This window comes from Paramormyrops kingsleyae, chromosome 12, assembly GCF_048594095.1.
Source record: "Paramormyrops kingsleyae isolate MSU_618 chromosome 12, PKINGS_0.4, whole genome shotgun sequence".
Taxonomy (NCBI): domain Eukaryota; kingdom Metazoa; phylum Chordata; class Actinopteri; order Osteoglossiformes; family Mormyridae; genus Paramormyrops; species Paramormyrops kingsleyae.
Genome location: NC_132808.1, coordinates 13,061,891 through 13,077,833, shown reverse-complemented (window position 1 = coordinate 13,077,833; position 15,943 = coordinate 13,061,891). Strand labels below are relative to the sequence as shown.

At 51.0% G+C, this 15,943-nt stretch overlaps 1 protein-coding gene across 5 annotated transcripts in view; it reads left to right on the top strand.

Moving 5' to 3' along the window:
* sorcs2 (sortilin-related VPS10 domain containing receptor 2) overlaps positions 1-15,943 on the top strand; it is a 189,769-nt gene that overhangs the window by 136,517 nt on the left and 37,309 nt on the right. For all 5 annotated transcript variants that reach the window (XM_023825439.2, XM_023825438.2, XM_023825437.2 and 2 more), the window contains 4 exons: positions 8,454-8,618; positions 9,937-10,010; positions 12,181-12,245; positions 15,303-15,421. In XM_023825439.2, the coding sequence (XP_023681207.2) occupies positions 8,454-8,618; positions 9,937-10,010; positions 12,181-12,245; positions 15,303-15,421 (423 nt within the window). The remainder of the gene's footprint in view (positions 1-8,453; positions 8,619-9,936; positions 10,011-12,180; positions 12,246-15,302; positions 15,422-15,943) is intronic.

Sequence of the window (15,943 nt, the reverse complement as noted above, 5' to 3'; positions counted from 1 at the left end):
ATCTGGCTGCCTCCTCTCCCGCATTTAATCAAAGTTGGATCAGTGCTCCTCTGCAGAGGTGTGATGAAGCAAGCCGCTCCGCTTGGGGGGGGGGGGGGGCGGGGGTGTCACGCAGCCTGACTCCTCCTGGCTGGAGTGGTGACAGCCAGGGCCGGGCGGCGAGTCCAGGTGACGCGTACGGGCCAGCAGAGAGGCCTCTGGGTCGGCAGGTTGTGTGCAGCGTGTAAAGGAGGCCAAGCAGTGTGACTCAGGTCACTCTGGGCGAGTGAGAGCTTGCAGTTACTCGACCAGAGTGAAACAGCAGCTTTGCAGGCCACTTTAAGAAACGCCACACAGGTTTCTGAAGACATGCCTGTCCATCCTGGGCAACAGTGCAGCTCATCACTCCCCTAACCGCCCCCCCCCCCACTCTGTTCGCGTCCCACTGTCCTCTGTGATGAGCACTCAGCTCACTAGCTATCCACTGGGAAGACCCTCCAGGGTCCGGCCGCTGACCCCCACCCCCCCCCCTGCATGCCCCATAACCAGCTGTGAAAACCCCCACCAGGATGACACGCCACCCACGGCTGAGCATCTCTGCTCTGACTCGCCGGCGGTGAGTCACGCTCAGCAGCCTGGCGCGCTCTGTGATCCTGCCCGCTGTTCCTATGGCGATGCCAGTGTGAGCGAGGCTCTGCGTGGGCGTGCGCTTCTCACACCTGAGCGTGCGATGGTAAACAGGTGCTGTGCAGGCAGCACCCCCGTGGGAGCAGCTCCTGGGCAGGGGGGGCACATGCCTTGCAGGCCTGCACTTGACCGACCTGGGCTGCATCCCAGTGTCGCTGAGTTGTTGGGCCCCAGTTTCGTACCCAACAATGAGTTGAGCTCAAGGGTCCGACCGCCTTAAATTCTGCCTGAGACTCATCCAGCGTCCCCTGGCTCTCATGGAGTCTCTGTCACGCCTGGAGGCCCTCTTCCTGGGATCAGGTGGTACAGGTAGCAGCCAAGACACAGACCTGCCTTCATGCACAAACAGGAACGACTTAGAGCTCAAAGCCTTGTGTCCCGTCTTCTGAGGCGAAGGAACCTTCCTTGCAGTTGCCCTCTCCCATCTCCCAGCCTGTTTAACATTCCCCGTCACTGCAGTGGGGATAATGCAGTTTACCAGGCAAGCAAGCAGTAATGCGCGTGATTTACTCCGAGGCCGCACCTGCTTAAATCACAGCCTCGCTGAGCTTATAGATTGCGGATTACCGGTGAGCTCCCTGGACCAGAAACTTCCCGTCTCGGAGCTCAGCATTCTCCCGTTCACTTCTCCCTTTGTAGCCTAGAGTTAGAAAAGCTGGATCTTTTTTTTTTTTTTTTTTAATTCGTCATCCCAGCATGGAAGATGTCTGCTGGATCTTAATTAGGTGGAGAGAAAGAGATAAAGGCGGACAGAAGGTCACAGAACTGACTCACTTTTCAGAAAAAGCCTCGATTGTGTGGTCAGGCTGATTTAGCTAGAATAGCGACACATAATTATGGGAGGGGGCATAAATTTTCCCCACATCTGCAGCAAAATATCTCATAATGCAGCTGCAGTCTGACACACCGCGACCTGCTTGACTGCGACCTCGGCAGACATGATGACGCGGGCCCAAGATGTTGTGGAAACTTCTAGAAAGCCTGTGGCATGTGGACAGCTCATCCTTCCTGTAGAATAGAGTCGTCTTGGAGAGAAAAACATCTTCGGTGTTTCTAAGGTTCAGTCTAACAAATCAATCTATGAAAAAGACTGCCAAACTGTTTCCTCTTTAAGGCAAAAATAGGTTCTGCTCAGAGACGTGATTCAGCGCTTCACTCTCAGCATGCAGACTTCCTGCTAGTGCTTCTCCACACATCTATCCATCCATCATCCAGTACAGCGCTGCTGGGAGCTTGGAGCCTGTCCCAGGCAGCAGAGGGTGACGATCGAACCCGCAGCCCCAAGATGTGAGACCTCAGTGCCGCGGCCCTAAAATCGTAATGAACGTCCGTGTTCAGCAGTCGTTCGCGTCACGGACGTCCCTATTCAGCTAAAAGCAAAACTGTCGCAGGACTGTTTTAATGAATCATGTCTGGTCGAGCGTGAAATTTTTACAAGCAGCTCTACAGAAAGTCATTTTCTTAAAACAACAGAATAATGGAATAATGTTGACTGCATGCAAATAAACTTCTGCACAGAAACATCGATTAAAAGATGCTTGATGTACTCTTCAAACAGCAGGAGTTATCGCTGGTGTCATGTTTTCTGGAGCAGAGATGCTGGTGTTTCTACCTCGTCTTCAGTGTACCGTCTGGACGCAGGGATCCGTCAGGGATACACACAGGTGTTTCCACAGCGGCTGACCCCCGCAGACCCCTATGCCAGCGTTGTCATGTCAAACGTATGAAGGTAGGGTGGCATGCTGTACCAACACGGCTCACTGGGCCAGCAACTGTGGAGGAGGATTATGGGAAATTGTTTAGCCACTGCACCGCCAGTGAGACCCATACTCTCTCCCAGAGGAGGATGATGGGAAATTGTCATTGTTTAGCTACAGCACCGTCAGTGAGACCCATACTCTCTCCCATAGGAGGATCATGGGAAATTGTTTAGCCACTGCACCATTAGTGAGACCCATACTCTCTCCCAGAGGAGGATGATGGGAAATTGTTTAGCCACTGCACCATTAGTGAGACCCATACTCTCTCCCAGAGGAGGATGATGGGAAATTGTCATTGTTTAGCTACAGCACCATCAGTGAGACCCATACACTCTCTTGTTGAGGGGTATCATGCCTTCAAGAGGACCAAGGCTGAACTGTAAAGCACTTTAGGTGCTTTAGCTGTGCCCAGACTGTGTGTGGTTTTAGTTCCCCCTGGGGCCCAACTACAATTAGATTAAATTAGACGCCCCTGAGCATCATTTAGAGGTTTTGTATGCTGGTCAGAGAAGAATATAGAAAGAGGTTTGCAGGAAGGGCGTAGACCAGGTCCAGGTGACTGAGGGAAGAGTGGGATCAAGCTGACTGGGCCACCTGAAGTTCTTCCCTGTGATGACGGACCCCTCTGCGCTGTCATCCCCACCCCTTTTGGAGCTTGTTTGCTTGTCACAAATTGTTCAGCACATTTAAACTGGATGCTTTTTTCTCAAGAGCACAGACCTGGGTTATGAACCAAAAAGAGGGATATGACCCTCTTTAAGCAGAGGGTCTGAGGGCTGGTGAGCCTTCCTGCCCCACCCTGGCAGTGGAGAGCTGTCTGCTCATCAGCAGATATCGAGTCCATAACGTGCCATGATTGTCATTCACCTCCTCTCATGTGCTTTGAGGGCCGCCCCCCCCCCCCCCCCCCCCCCACAGAGGCCCACCCTGACGGAGGCCTTTCACCTCCTCTCCTGTGCTGTGAGAGCTGCTCCCCTCCTCTCAGAGGCCCTCCTTGACGGATGTCTTTCACCTCCTCTCCCGTGCTGTGAGAGCTGCTCCCCTCCTCTCTGAGGCCCACCTTGACTGAGGTCTTTCACTTATATGTTTTGACATGAGGGCAGGGGGTCAAGTTAGAACTTGGGGGCTCTGTGCTACTGGTGGGGGGGGGGTTGATCTTTATCATAATGGGGAAGCAACTGAAAGGAAAAGACAGTTTGAATCCTGTAGACTATCTGCATGGAAAGATTTCCTCTAAATATCATCTCTGGCTCATCAGAGGCACCACACTGACCCCATCCGCAATTATGCTCATGTTCAGAACCATATCTGCTAATTCAGCTTCTGCCTGTTCAGCTTCTGTGAATAACAGCAGACAAAGGCAGAATTTTGGATGTATAAAGCTCTGGTTTAGTTGTGGGTTTGGTTTATGTTGCTGGTTTACTTCATGTAGTGGTGCAGAAGGGCAACCACACACTGGATCTGTGGCTTCACCACACGCTTTTAACAGCTCATTTCCCTCCCCGGTGGCTGTAAACACACGCGTGGTGAGACAGCACATGCCTGACGGGTCTCTCCATTCCGCAGTGATCCCATGTCACCCTGGCTTGGGTTACTGACACAATAATGGCATGGGGGCAATTCCAATACCTCCAGACTTTTCCGGGGCAGATTCTTTTCCTGTGAGAGAGCTGGCCTGCTATTCTTTTTTCCATCACCCTTTTTGACCAAATAAATTCTGAGCTCGCCTCGTCATTCTTGAGGGCCACCCCTCCTCCCCCTCTTGTCACCCAGCCCTGAACCTGCTGAGAGGCCCTCCTGCCCCCCCATCCCCACTGACATGGCCCCCTGACACTCAGAGGTAATGGACTTCTGCAGGCCCAGCCAGGGGGCCGCGTCAGCCAACCCCATCACCATGTGAGCCTTAATTTCATGTGGCAGTATTAGGCTACGGCTGCATGTAGGCCGGTGCCAGGTCACATGGTCTCGGCTCGTGCCAAGTGCTCCGCGCTGCCGGGGGGGTGATTGAGGACACACGCTCTGATTGACACTCATTAAGCTAATGCAGTTAGTGAGGGCCGGAGTCTGTGCAGGGCTGAATGTTGGAGGCATGTGAAATTCCGAAAGGAAGACGACAAATCGGATGCATGTGTTGCTTGTGAGCTGGTCAGCTGCCATGAAAAAACTGGTCTGCTAAGCAGACTATTAATAATGGTGAACTAGCTGAGGAGCAGTATGTAAATCCTTCCCGAACATCGATCCTTATTTACTGTGCTGCTTTTGCTGCTTAGATAGATTCTTTTTTCTCCCGTCTTCATTGATTGTGAAGAATCGCTTCCCTCCACTCCAGGGTGGCGAGCCTGTGTGGAGGCGTGGCTTTTCTATCTGAGAGAGGCGTGGCTTTTCTATCTGAGAGGGGCGTGGCTTTTCTATCTGAGAGGGGCGTGGCTATTCTATCTGAGAGGGGTATGGCTTTTCTCTCTGAGAGGGGTGTGGCTTTTCTATTTGAGAGGGGTGTGGCTTTTCTCTCAGAGAGGCGTGGCTTTCTCTCAGAGAGGGGCGTGGCTTTTCTATCTGAGAGGGGCGTGGCTTTTCTCTCTGAGAGGGGCGTGGCTTTTCTCTCTGAGAGAGGCGTGGCTGTTCTATCTGAGAGGGGCGTGGATTTTCTCTCTGAGAGGGGTGTGGCTTTTCTCTCTAAGATGGGTGTGGCTTTTCTCTCTGAGAGGGGTGTGGCTTTTCTCTCTGAGAGAGGCGTGGCTTTTCTATCTAAGATGGGTGTGGCTTTTCTATCTGAGAGGGGTGTGGCTTTTCTCTCTGAGAGAGGCGTGGCTTTTCTCTGATAGGGGCGTGGATTTTCTCTCTGAAAGAGGCATGGCTTTTCTCTCTGAGAGGGGCGTGGCTGTTCTCTCTGATTGGGGCGTGGCTTTTCTCTCTGAGAGGCGTGGCTTTTCTCTCTGAGAGGGGTGTGGATTTTCTCTCTGAGAGGTGTGTGGCTTTTCTCTCTAAGATGGGTGTGGCTTTTCTATCTGAGAGGGGTGTGGCTTTTCTCTCTGAGAGAGGCGTGGCTTTTCTCTGATAGGGGCGTGGATTTTCTCTCTGAAAGAGGCATGGCTTTTCTCTCTGAGAGGGGCGTGGCTGTTCTCTCTGATAGGGGCGTGGATTTTCTCTCTGAGAGGGGCGTGGCTTTTTTCTCTCAGAGGGGCGTGGCTTTTCTTTCTAAGATGGGTGTGGCTCTTTTGCACCCAGCATGGCCATGACAAGAGCAAGGAAAGGTTGGGCACCATTGAGCCGTGGTGCATGGCCTGGGCCTGGAGGCTCAACCTAGGCCTCCACTCTCATGCTGCATATGCACACTGACACCCCCATTTTTACCGATAATCATCCTCTACAGTTTGTAATTAATGTAATAAAAATAATGATCACATCGTACAATATATTATTAACATAATGGGGGAAGGATTTATAGTAGCAATAAAGAGACACATTCCTTTGTGACTCCATGTGCTTTTATGACCAACAGGTGGCGTAATGGTTAAGAGCCAGGTTGTACTCAGCAAGTAATCAGCAAGGGTTAGTTTCTTGGACCCTTGTGGGAGCTGTTTGAATGGCTTTCTTTGAGAAACACAAGGACAATGAACATGTACACTATCACCATGGATACATGCTTGCGGAGCTATAGTGTTTGTCATGAGTCAGGCACAATCTGAACACGAGATTAGATTGCGATCTTATCAGGTACCTCTCACAGTGTGCCGTGGAAAACTGGTCTAAATAGGCATAATCAAGCGGTCAAGGACAGTATGGCCAGGATTGATGAAGGGGGTGGAGGGTTGGACGGCTAAAGAAGGGCCTTTCAACTTGGACATGCCAGATGAGCCCCAAACAGTCAGATAACCGCCTGAATAGCTCAGCATCTGGGGAATGATGGTGCTCCCCCTGGTGGCCAAATTGGGATCTGCACCTGCGTCCGCAGCTCCGATTACATGCAAAAACAGCTTGCTGTCTGGTATTCCTCGCTCCGGCGCCCATTTGACCCGTGTGATGCCCTCAGACAGAACTCCACACAGTCTGCTATATGCGTGTGTGTGTCTGAGCCGTGCTCACCCGTGCACCCTCCTCTTGTGCGTCTTCCTGCGTTTGTGAGTCGATCTCCGCTCGTTCTGTGCGCGGAAGCGGAGAGCTCAGGCTCCGGCGGCTTCCCAGCATGCCCCTGTGCTGGGAATCGGAGCAGTGCATGAATCTGTAGATTCCTTCCTGGCTGCCTCTCTACCGAGAGGCTGGTGGGTGTGTTTGCTGCCGGGCTGTGTGGCCGGTCTGGCCCATGCAGGTATTTCACCGCTATTGGCTTCCTGAATCCTCAGGTGTCACGCTGGTGTCACCGTTTTCTTACCTGAGATCTAGGTGGTGAATGCCTTTTGGACACTGCATGCCAACAGCGCTGTCCCCTGACCACCCCCCCGGCCCAGTGCGGCCCCAGCAGCTACAGATACAGGAAACCGTAGCACGCTGCACCCGTCTGCTCTCACAAACATGGCACACAATGGAGGCCCTGTGCTCGCTCCCCGCGGGGTCCATGACGGGAGGAGGGCCTTTGTTTTCCAAAGCGGCTCGCTTTACAGGATATGCTCTGCGGCTCCCCTCTCCCTTGCCCCACTTTTGGGGACTTGGCACTGAGCGAAAGGCAGGTCAGCGCGGGCTACCAAGGCCTTGCTACTGGGCCCCGCTGGTTTGGCGACCCAATGGCCTCGACAGTTGAGCAACAGCACCACCTGCTGGTGGCCGGAGGAACTGCTCGGCCACGCTCGGCGGTATTTGCAGCGGTGCGCCATTCAGCTACTCTGACCCTCTTAATCCAATTATGCAGGCTTGGTCGCACCCATTACTGACACCGTGTCAATCAGTGGGCAGGAAATGCTTGTCTTCTGCTTTTCGTTCTTGAAGGTCGCTGTGCGTGTGTGTGTGTGTGTGTGCGCGTGTATTGACTCACATACTTAACACCTGCTCAGACATACACGAGCACATACACCCAGTTAACACCCCTGATCTCACGGTGTATAGTCCGTTGGCATTTTCCCAGTGTTTCTCTCAATATTCCATGTTTATCCTCGTTGAGGAACCTTTATGGCTCATTTTTGCGCTTCGTGAATGTTGAAGAAGCTCCTGGTTCCATCCTCATCTGTTATTATCGCCTTCGGTGCGGAGTGATGGATCGATATGTTTTTCCGATTCGGCTTCTCTGAAAACAGTGATTCAGCAGCGCCGTGGAGTCTGGTGCGCCCCGTTTAGCAGCAGAGGGAAACGGCTCCTGCATAAATCGAGGCGAGGGGGGAGCTCTGCCTGTCTCATTTTTGGGTTTTCATGCCTGCAGGCTATCCAGACCTTACTGTGTAATAAAAGATTTTTTTATCTGCTGAAGTGTCTCAGGAGGAAACAGAGGGATGGCCTGAAATGCATCTCTTTGGGTAAAGCACGGTCGACCAGTGGGCTCTGATACATGGTGCGATGACGGAGCGCTCTGATCGTGGCCGACGTGAACTCACAGACAGTGCACAGGCCGCTTAACCTTAATTCACAACTGGGCAGCCCGGGGCCTCAGTGCTGGTGATCTCGTTTAATCTCAGGCTCGGCGGCGTGACTGAAGTCATTATTTGGACGATAAATCGCCTCATCGGATGTTTATGGTGGCCAACAAAATGATAAACCCTGCAGGTTTTTCATTGGTCTCTCCACCCCCCCCCCCCCCCCCCATCAAGCTTGCGATTGGTCCCCCCCAGGCAGTTTCATGATCTTTTCAAGATCTCTAGAATGGTTCAGTCCGTCAGCAAATAGTAGTTTTATTTTACCATTGTCCAGCATCTTCTGCTGGTAAGCCGATGTCGGATAAAACTTTCATGACCTGTAAAGTCAAACAAAAGTACTGCGTGAGAGGGTCTGGCTTTCCTCACCCGCTGAATCCCACTGCAGTCAGACTCCGTGTGAATGTAAACTCATCGCCGCTCCTTATTACTGAGTCGCCTCATTGTGACACGGCAGCCTTTTGTCTTGCAGGTGATCCTCGTGAGCTCCACCATCAACGAGCGCGACCAGATGCTCTTCATCAGCACCGACGAGGGCACCTCCTTCCAGCGGCAGCCGCTCTCCTTCACTGTGGAGACGCTCCTCTTTCACCCCAAGGAGGAGGACAAGCTGCTGGCCTACAGCAAGGAGGGAAAGGCGAGTCAATCACGCGTCGCCAGGTCCATCGCACTTGGGAAGCCGGAAAAGTGCTTTTCTGTTATAGAGCGCTGATAGGCCGCTGGCCTTTAGCAGATGAGGGAAGGGAGGCCTTCCGCACTGTGATCACGGCACAACTGTGTTTATTTGATTCATCACTGAAACTCGGGATGAGTAAGTAAACAATCCCTGCTTTAAATAAACACTCACCTGCTCCAGACTTCCGTCTGCAGTAGGAACACTTCACTAGGCGCTCTGCCCCTCACTCTCAGCAAAGAAAACGCCCGATCCTGTCTTCCCGCACGTCACGCATGGCTGCTGTCGCTCGTTTGGAATTTCGGCGTCCGGCTGAGCTTCATCTGGCGCCTCGTTCGGCACTGCGTTCATCTGCCACAGACACAATCTCCGCATTCCTGACAAAAGCTCGCCCCTAAGGCTGTCGTCTGGCCTTGGCCTATGCGTCGCCCCAGATGCCCCTCCCCCCGGAACGCTCTTACATTTTAGGACCCCTGTCAGTTCCGCCAGGTGTGTCATGTGAAGTTACGGTGCGTTCATTTGTCAGAGGGCTTCTGCCAGCTTTTACTTCACCCCGGGAATTTGGCTGTCCTTTCTCTCCGTGAGACTTTATAATGGCCCGGGCTTCCAGAGAAAGTATTTAGTTTGGCAGCAGCGTCTGGGAGGAACTCGCTGATGACTGAGGTATTGTTAAACTAATCAGCCACAGGGCTGGATGTGGTCCACGACAACGCAGGCTTACCGACAACCTTACCGACGTCCTTAACGTTAAGCTGAGTGCTACGCTTCATGTGTGGGCAGCAAACAGGCCGGTCCCCTCATCAGGCTGAAAGGCGGGTCAGCGTTTCCTCACACAGCCTGGAATTCAGGGATACCAACAGGAAATCAATAGGTTTTTATTACGGATCAAGCTCTTGAGTTCTCAAACACATAAACAAAGCACATAACAGTCGTCTAAAATTAATAGGTTATGTTGAGAACAAGAAACATTTCCTTTGAAGGGTGTGCATGGCTTGTACTTCATGTACCGATAAAAATCCTTTGTAAAAATGTGCAAAACACAAGTATTTTAGTATTTATATTTCTATAGAATTTCAAACAATGCACTGCTATAGAATTGGCACCTCACTTAATGAACAGCAGTACATTTAATAAAAGTCTGCATTTGGTTCTTCTGGCTGGTCAGAATGTAATGGCAGTGGGGACTTGATCTCATTATACACCAGCATCCCAGTTAGTGCCCACTGAATGCTTGTACTCTACAATGGTATTAATTGTCCTCTGTTCTGTCTTTCCTCTTTAGCTCTATGTGTCAACAGACCTGGGCAGGAAGTGGACGTTGCTGCAGGAACGTGTCAGCAAGGATCGATTTTTTTGGTGGGTGTTTGTTCGTTGCTCCTCTCAGTTTTTCCTGGTTGGCTGGAGTCCTTCAGGTGACTTTTCTTTACCAGCCAATCAGCTCTCTGATGAGATTCCAGGCATTTGGATATTAAAGCTGGTGTCGATGCGCAGCATGTGCATAACAGCCAGCATTCATCGATTGAATTTCAGCCCCTGATTGTATATGATGCAATAAAAAGCCACCAAGTGTCTATTTGTTTTAAATCAAATGTCTCTTTAAAGTGAGGAGAGAGGTTCCTGGGCTGCTTAGCTCATGTGTTGAGGGTTTATAGAAGGAAAGTGAGCTACAGCCACGATGACACAATGAAGATCGGAAACGAGATTTTTCCAAACACCAGCTGCGGGCCTAAACCTCATTACACACCGTGTTCTTTAATGCGTTTCCCCAGGAGCGTGAGTCAGAAGGTCAAAGAAAATGCAGGTCATGCCAGGCTCAGGCTGGTGCCCTTAAACGTAGAGGTTCTGAGCTCTGGGCAGACAGATTTACGTGTCTGTAATAAACATGCCGAGTCATCACTGGCCAGAGGCAAAATGCCAGATCTGCTCTTTAAACACTTCTCTTTTGTGTTGGGGGGGGGGCGGCTCAGCCAAGGTTTGAGCGTGAAGCTCTGAAATGCTCTAAATGAGCCGTGATGCTGTCACTTTTTATTCGCGTGTAAAGCGTGAGCCGCAGCTGTCACTGGTCAACACGCCGCCAGCTTTATCGCTGTATGTCATGCAAGGAAACCCTCCTTGCACATATCACAAGATGTATGACTCTCTCTGCAGGGTCTGGCTCTTAACGTTCAGCCGCTAACAGTAACACATGCAGCAGACCCTTGGCGATTCCATTTTCCGCATCTGCAAAGCTCTTAAATTTACTTGGGGACTTAATGCATGGAGAAAGGGAAGAATTAGCTGATTGTTGACTCTGGAATGCGCTTATCCTCTCTTGGATGTTCGTTCTCCTAAAAACCGGCAGCCTGGAAGCCAATCTGTGTAAATCAGATGAACTCTGGTGCTCCTGAGAAGCTGAGTCGGTCTTTGGCCATGCGGGGTGGTCTGCTGTAACCTATTTTCTGCTTTTTTTTCTCCATTTTTTCAGTGTTGGGTTTTGAGGTTATTAAGCTATTAATCTTCCGGTAAGCCGTAACGGTAATCATGCTATGTGAACGGACGCGAGAGCCCTGCAGAAGGGAGATTCCCACGTCTCACGGGCAAATGCATAGGACGAGTCAGCAAAACAGGAAGAGAGAAACGCGGGGGAGAGGAACCCTGACAGCTGGAACACCAGGGGAGACTAACACTGGGTAGAGCAGGACACGTGCGGGACAAGCAGAAAGGTATAACACAGGAGAGGAAGGAGAAACACAGAAGAGAGGAGACTAACGGGGGGAAATCATAAGACTGCATACAACAGATTAAATATGGAATGAAACCATTAAACCAACAGGTGTTTCAACAGTGTTTCACCTGGAAATGTGGTGTCACCACTTCCCCCTGAGCAAGGCTCCTAATCCCCAACTGCTCCAAATACTGTCTGACCCCTGCTTTCTCAAAAGATGTATGTCATTTCCATGTAAATGATTTTGAAAACTGGCTTTTTTTCATGGAGATGTTTTGTATTCTATGAACTTTCAGTTTGACGGTAAAATCGGTATTCCATGTCATCTCTTCCGGAGGCTGTGTCTTACAGTATGTGGGGATATTGTCTTGCCAGTCTCTGATTACTCATTTTGACACGGGGCTATTTAGACACATGCTGGGGAATTGCTTCCAGATAACCGGGCTTTTTGGGGGAAGATTGATGGGGAAATCGTACACACGAAGTGCACGTCTTCCTCTGTGCTCATACCAGCTTGCTAATTGCTTGTAAAGAGAGCTTTATTGGACCCCTAATGGAGGTTCTAAGCCATGTCTCAGTCTTTACTGCGCTAATTACATTAATTTTGTGGCAGGGATAATGCACTAAAGTTGTCTGTTTTTCTCACGGAACACCGCTGGTTGTATATGAGCTCGGCGAGTGACACGGGACTCGTTAATCAGGCCGGCCTGGTGCATCGTTCATTTGCAAGGTCATTTGTAATGTGCCTGCGCAGATGTCGGCCGAACTGAAGCCGTGGTGTCTGACTCTGATCGCTAACCGATGTGTCCCACGTGGCGGCAGGTCTGTGGCAGGCGTGGACGTCGACCCGGATCTGGTGCACATGGAGATGCAGGAGACGAGCGGAGGTATGGCGAGAACATGCCTGTGTGTGTCTGTGTGTGCCTGTGTGTGTCTGTGTGTGCCTGTGTGTGTCTGTGTGTGTCTGTGTGTGCCTGTGTGTGCCTGTGTGTGCGTGTTTCTTACACAACTATAAAAACAGGGTTTCTCAGCCCTGTCTTCAGGGACCCCCAGTCAGCCCACATTTTAGCTCCCTCCCAGCTCCCAGCCAAATAAGGACACCAGATACCTGGTACAGGTGCACTGGAAGCTGGGAGGGAGCTAAAATGTGGGCTGACTGGGGGTCCCTGAAGACTGAGTTGAGAAACACTGCTTTAAAATACGAATTTATGAACTCCACCATCGCCACCATCACTGCCACCCATGTGAATGTTCCCTCAGTGACATAAATTCTGTGACCTGGGTGGAGAGGTCAAGGCAGGTTGTTCCTCCGGGGCTCCTCGTAACTGTGAGTGAAGAGCGAGCTTTATGCTGACCCCAACTCTACCGTCAGCAGAAGGTGTTCCTCAGCCCCGGGCTCTTTATGTTTTAACTAAGCAGCTAGCAAGAGCATCAGCCAGTGAGCTGCAGACTCTCAAAGTACAGCGGTGTGTGAGGACAATATGGTGGTGGGGGGGTTAGAGTACCTCGCCGGCTTCTGATGTGGGGTGCTGGCATTCCACTGTAACGCTCCTGCTGTACCATTCCCCGAATTGGAAGGCCATGCAGTGAAGGCCGCACACAGCCTGGGAATCGCCTGCCACTTCTCCCCAGGGCCTGCTGTGTAATGTGGGGCACCCAGTCAGGTGGCCTGCCCTGATTCCCGCAGCCAGCTGTAATGACGCCGTAGAATGGGTTATTAGGCGAGAGGAGTGCAGTCTTCTGTCATTAGTATGGCCTGTATCTGTCCTCCCCCCATTGTAACCCCATTTTACATATTACAGTATAATATCTGTTAATGAGGGGTTGGGCAATCATGCCATAGGGACAAATACAGAATGAAAGTCACCATTTGGGGAGAAATGACATCACCTTTTCCTTTTTTATCCAAGGTCAGGGACAGAAAAAGCCGCAGTCCTGTGCAGTCGCAGTCCAGTGCAGTCCCTTAGACCATCACTGCGCTGTTTTATTCCGCCGCAGTGCTGCAGAACATCATGTTTTTTCGCACCATGAAGCAGTGTTAGACTGCATGAACTACTTGTTAGTATCGTTAAATCCAGTTAACTTCTTACAGAGGCATATTACCCATTTACCCATTCATTGGGTTGTGGGGGGGGGGGGGGGCGTCTGGTGGGTAAGTTACCAAAGATTCCAGTGATTTCAACTTCCAATCTCATGTCTAATCTCTGAGTGTGATTCTTTTTTCCCAGCATGCCCTTCGGTTGCACATGCTGTAGGCGAAGAAGGAGATAAAAAAAGCACAGGGTTTCCTTGAAGCGAGGCTGGCCTGGGGGGTGTAGCCCAGGGCTGGGTGCAGGGACTCTACCTCTGGCTCCTTAAAGCAAGTCTGAGGCCAATGGACGGGACGGACAGAGAGACCCCCCCCCCCATCCCCGTGCATTCCTCCGCCATGTCATTTCAGCGAGTCTTTTCCCAGCTTGGAAATAGGCATGGGTGTGTTAGATTGGCGTGTCCAGGCCACACAAACAAACCACACTGTCCGATACAGGTCTAATTTCAGCCTTAGATATTTTTCTGTTGTTCTGCTTCCTTTTTTTGTATTTCCCCAGCCAGTGCCCTTTTTGTCCTCGATTTCAGTAATTATTCTCCAGAACATTCCGCGCCATACGTTACCTGGAGCACGACGCACGCGTCTCACCTTGAGGAGAAACCCAGACTGAATAAGCAGCCGCCGCGTGTGGCGGGGATAAGTCCGAGCCGTGTCGTCCTGCCTCGCTGACATTCCTCCTCCTCCTCAGGTGGCCTGGCTACACGTCCGTGCACTTAGGCAGATCACCCTCCCTCCGTAGCTGCTTTACAAGTATTAAATATGGAATAATAACAAAACGAACCGAGGAGACGCGCGGTCACGGAAACGACTCGGAGAATCACCTTGTGTACCCGTGTTTGTCTTGTGGTTTTGCCCTGTCTCTCCTGTGGCTCGACAGCGTACACGCTGCGTGAGACCCAGTTCGCCCCCGGCGTGAATTCCTCCATTATGTGGCGCCCCCTATGGCTCGCATGAATCATTGCTGCGTCGGTGCTTTTGCACGTCTTAGTTGCTGAATCCGTTTGCTTCATTTTCCCAGAATAGTTGTTCTGAAAATGTAACAAAAACTGTAAGAGTAACTGCAATAATTATATAAATTATTAACAATCAGAGCTGATAGACGTACTGTAAGAGCAACAATGTCGTGCGATTTTCAGTGGAAGGAGGCCAAAGGAGGTCGGCGAACAAGAAGTGAAAATTCCTAAGGGAGGTGCAGGAGGGAAATAAGCTGGCTGGGCGCCTTTCCTGGGTGAGCTGACACGGTTCAGCGGAGAGACGCGCTAAAAAGCGGTTCTGTAAGCATCCAGCTGGAGCGCGGTTGAGCTGGGCAGCGGCGTCCAGATGGACCACCGCAGCGCCTCCGCGTCCCACTGCCTGGGCTGCAGCCAGCTCCGAAATCAGCGATTCAAATCATCGCTGCGTTTGTGGATAAAAATATATAATTTACAGCTGTGATTAAGTCAGTTTTTGTGCAGTGGCCAGGATGGGTGCGGTACCAGTGGATGCTGGGAGGTTTTGGGCACAATCTTCTGGATGTGTTGCCTGGCAGTGCTGACTGCTCCAGCTGTAAGGAGCGTCTGCCCACTGGAGGTATCTGCGTTCTCCTCGGTGCTAAGAGGGCTGATATTTGCTAAGAGGGACAATAATTAATTCCTTCAGAGTGACTTGAGGTAGTTGTCCGTCACTGCTTACTTTATCCATGTATCCTTCTGAGTGAATCTCTGACGCAAATCAAGGATAAGTGTCTCACTCAAGTGTAACTCCAGTGCAGTTAATCTTTGGACCCAAACCTATGTCCAGGTCCTTAAATTCCACCCGCATCCATCCATCCATCAAAAAACCCACCCATCCTGACCTGCATCCCACATCTCCACAGGCTTTCTCTACGTGACCTGCCTCATCCAGAACTGCTCGGACAAGATGGTGACGGCTCAGTTCCTCGGCAAGATCGACCAGAACTCGCTGTCCGTGCAGGACAGCTACATATTCGTGAAGGTAAGAGCTCTTCACGGTCACGGTTTGTGAGCTGGGGCCTGTTCTGTACCCATAGTGTCGCTGGTGGCTGTTCCTGAATGACATGTGGAGAGCTCTCTGCATGACATGGTTGGTAAGGTTACCCTCACGCTGAGCTTTGGAGTGTTTGGGATAAACCCCGTCCTGGCTATAGGATTGGGGGGTGGTCTGCTTAATTTACACAAAGCCTCTACAACACATTCTGATGCAGGGGTGGGGATTTACAGACCTCTGTACTGTAACATCAGCCATGGTCAGCTTATTTTAATTTGCATGACACCAGGGGGGGGCAGGGACAATGGAGATGATGACTGTTTTTATTAATACTGCATTTGATACATGAGAAGCATCTGGATGTCACTGGGGGTGGATTTGGTGGACGTCAGAGAAAGTACTTTAATTTTCATACAATCTTGCTGTACGGCACACCATCACTCATAATAAGCGTCCAAACACTGTAATTTAACATGACATTGATTTACAGCGTCACGCAGATGAATCTAT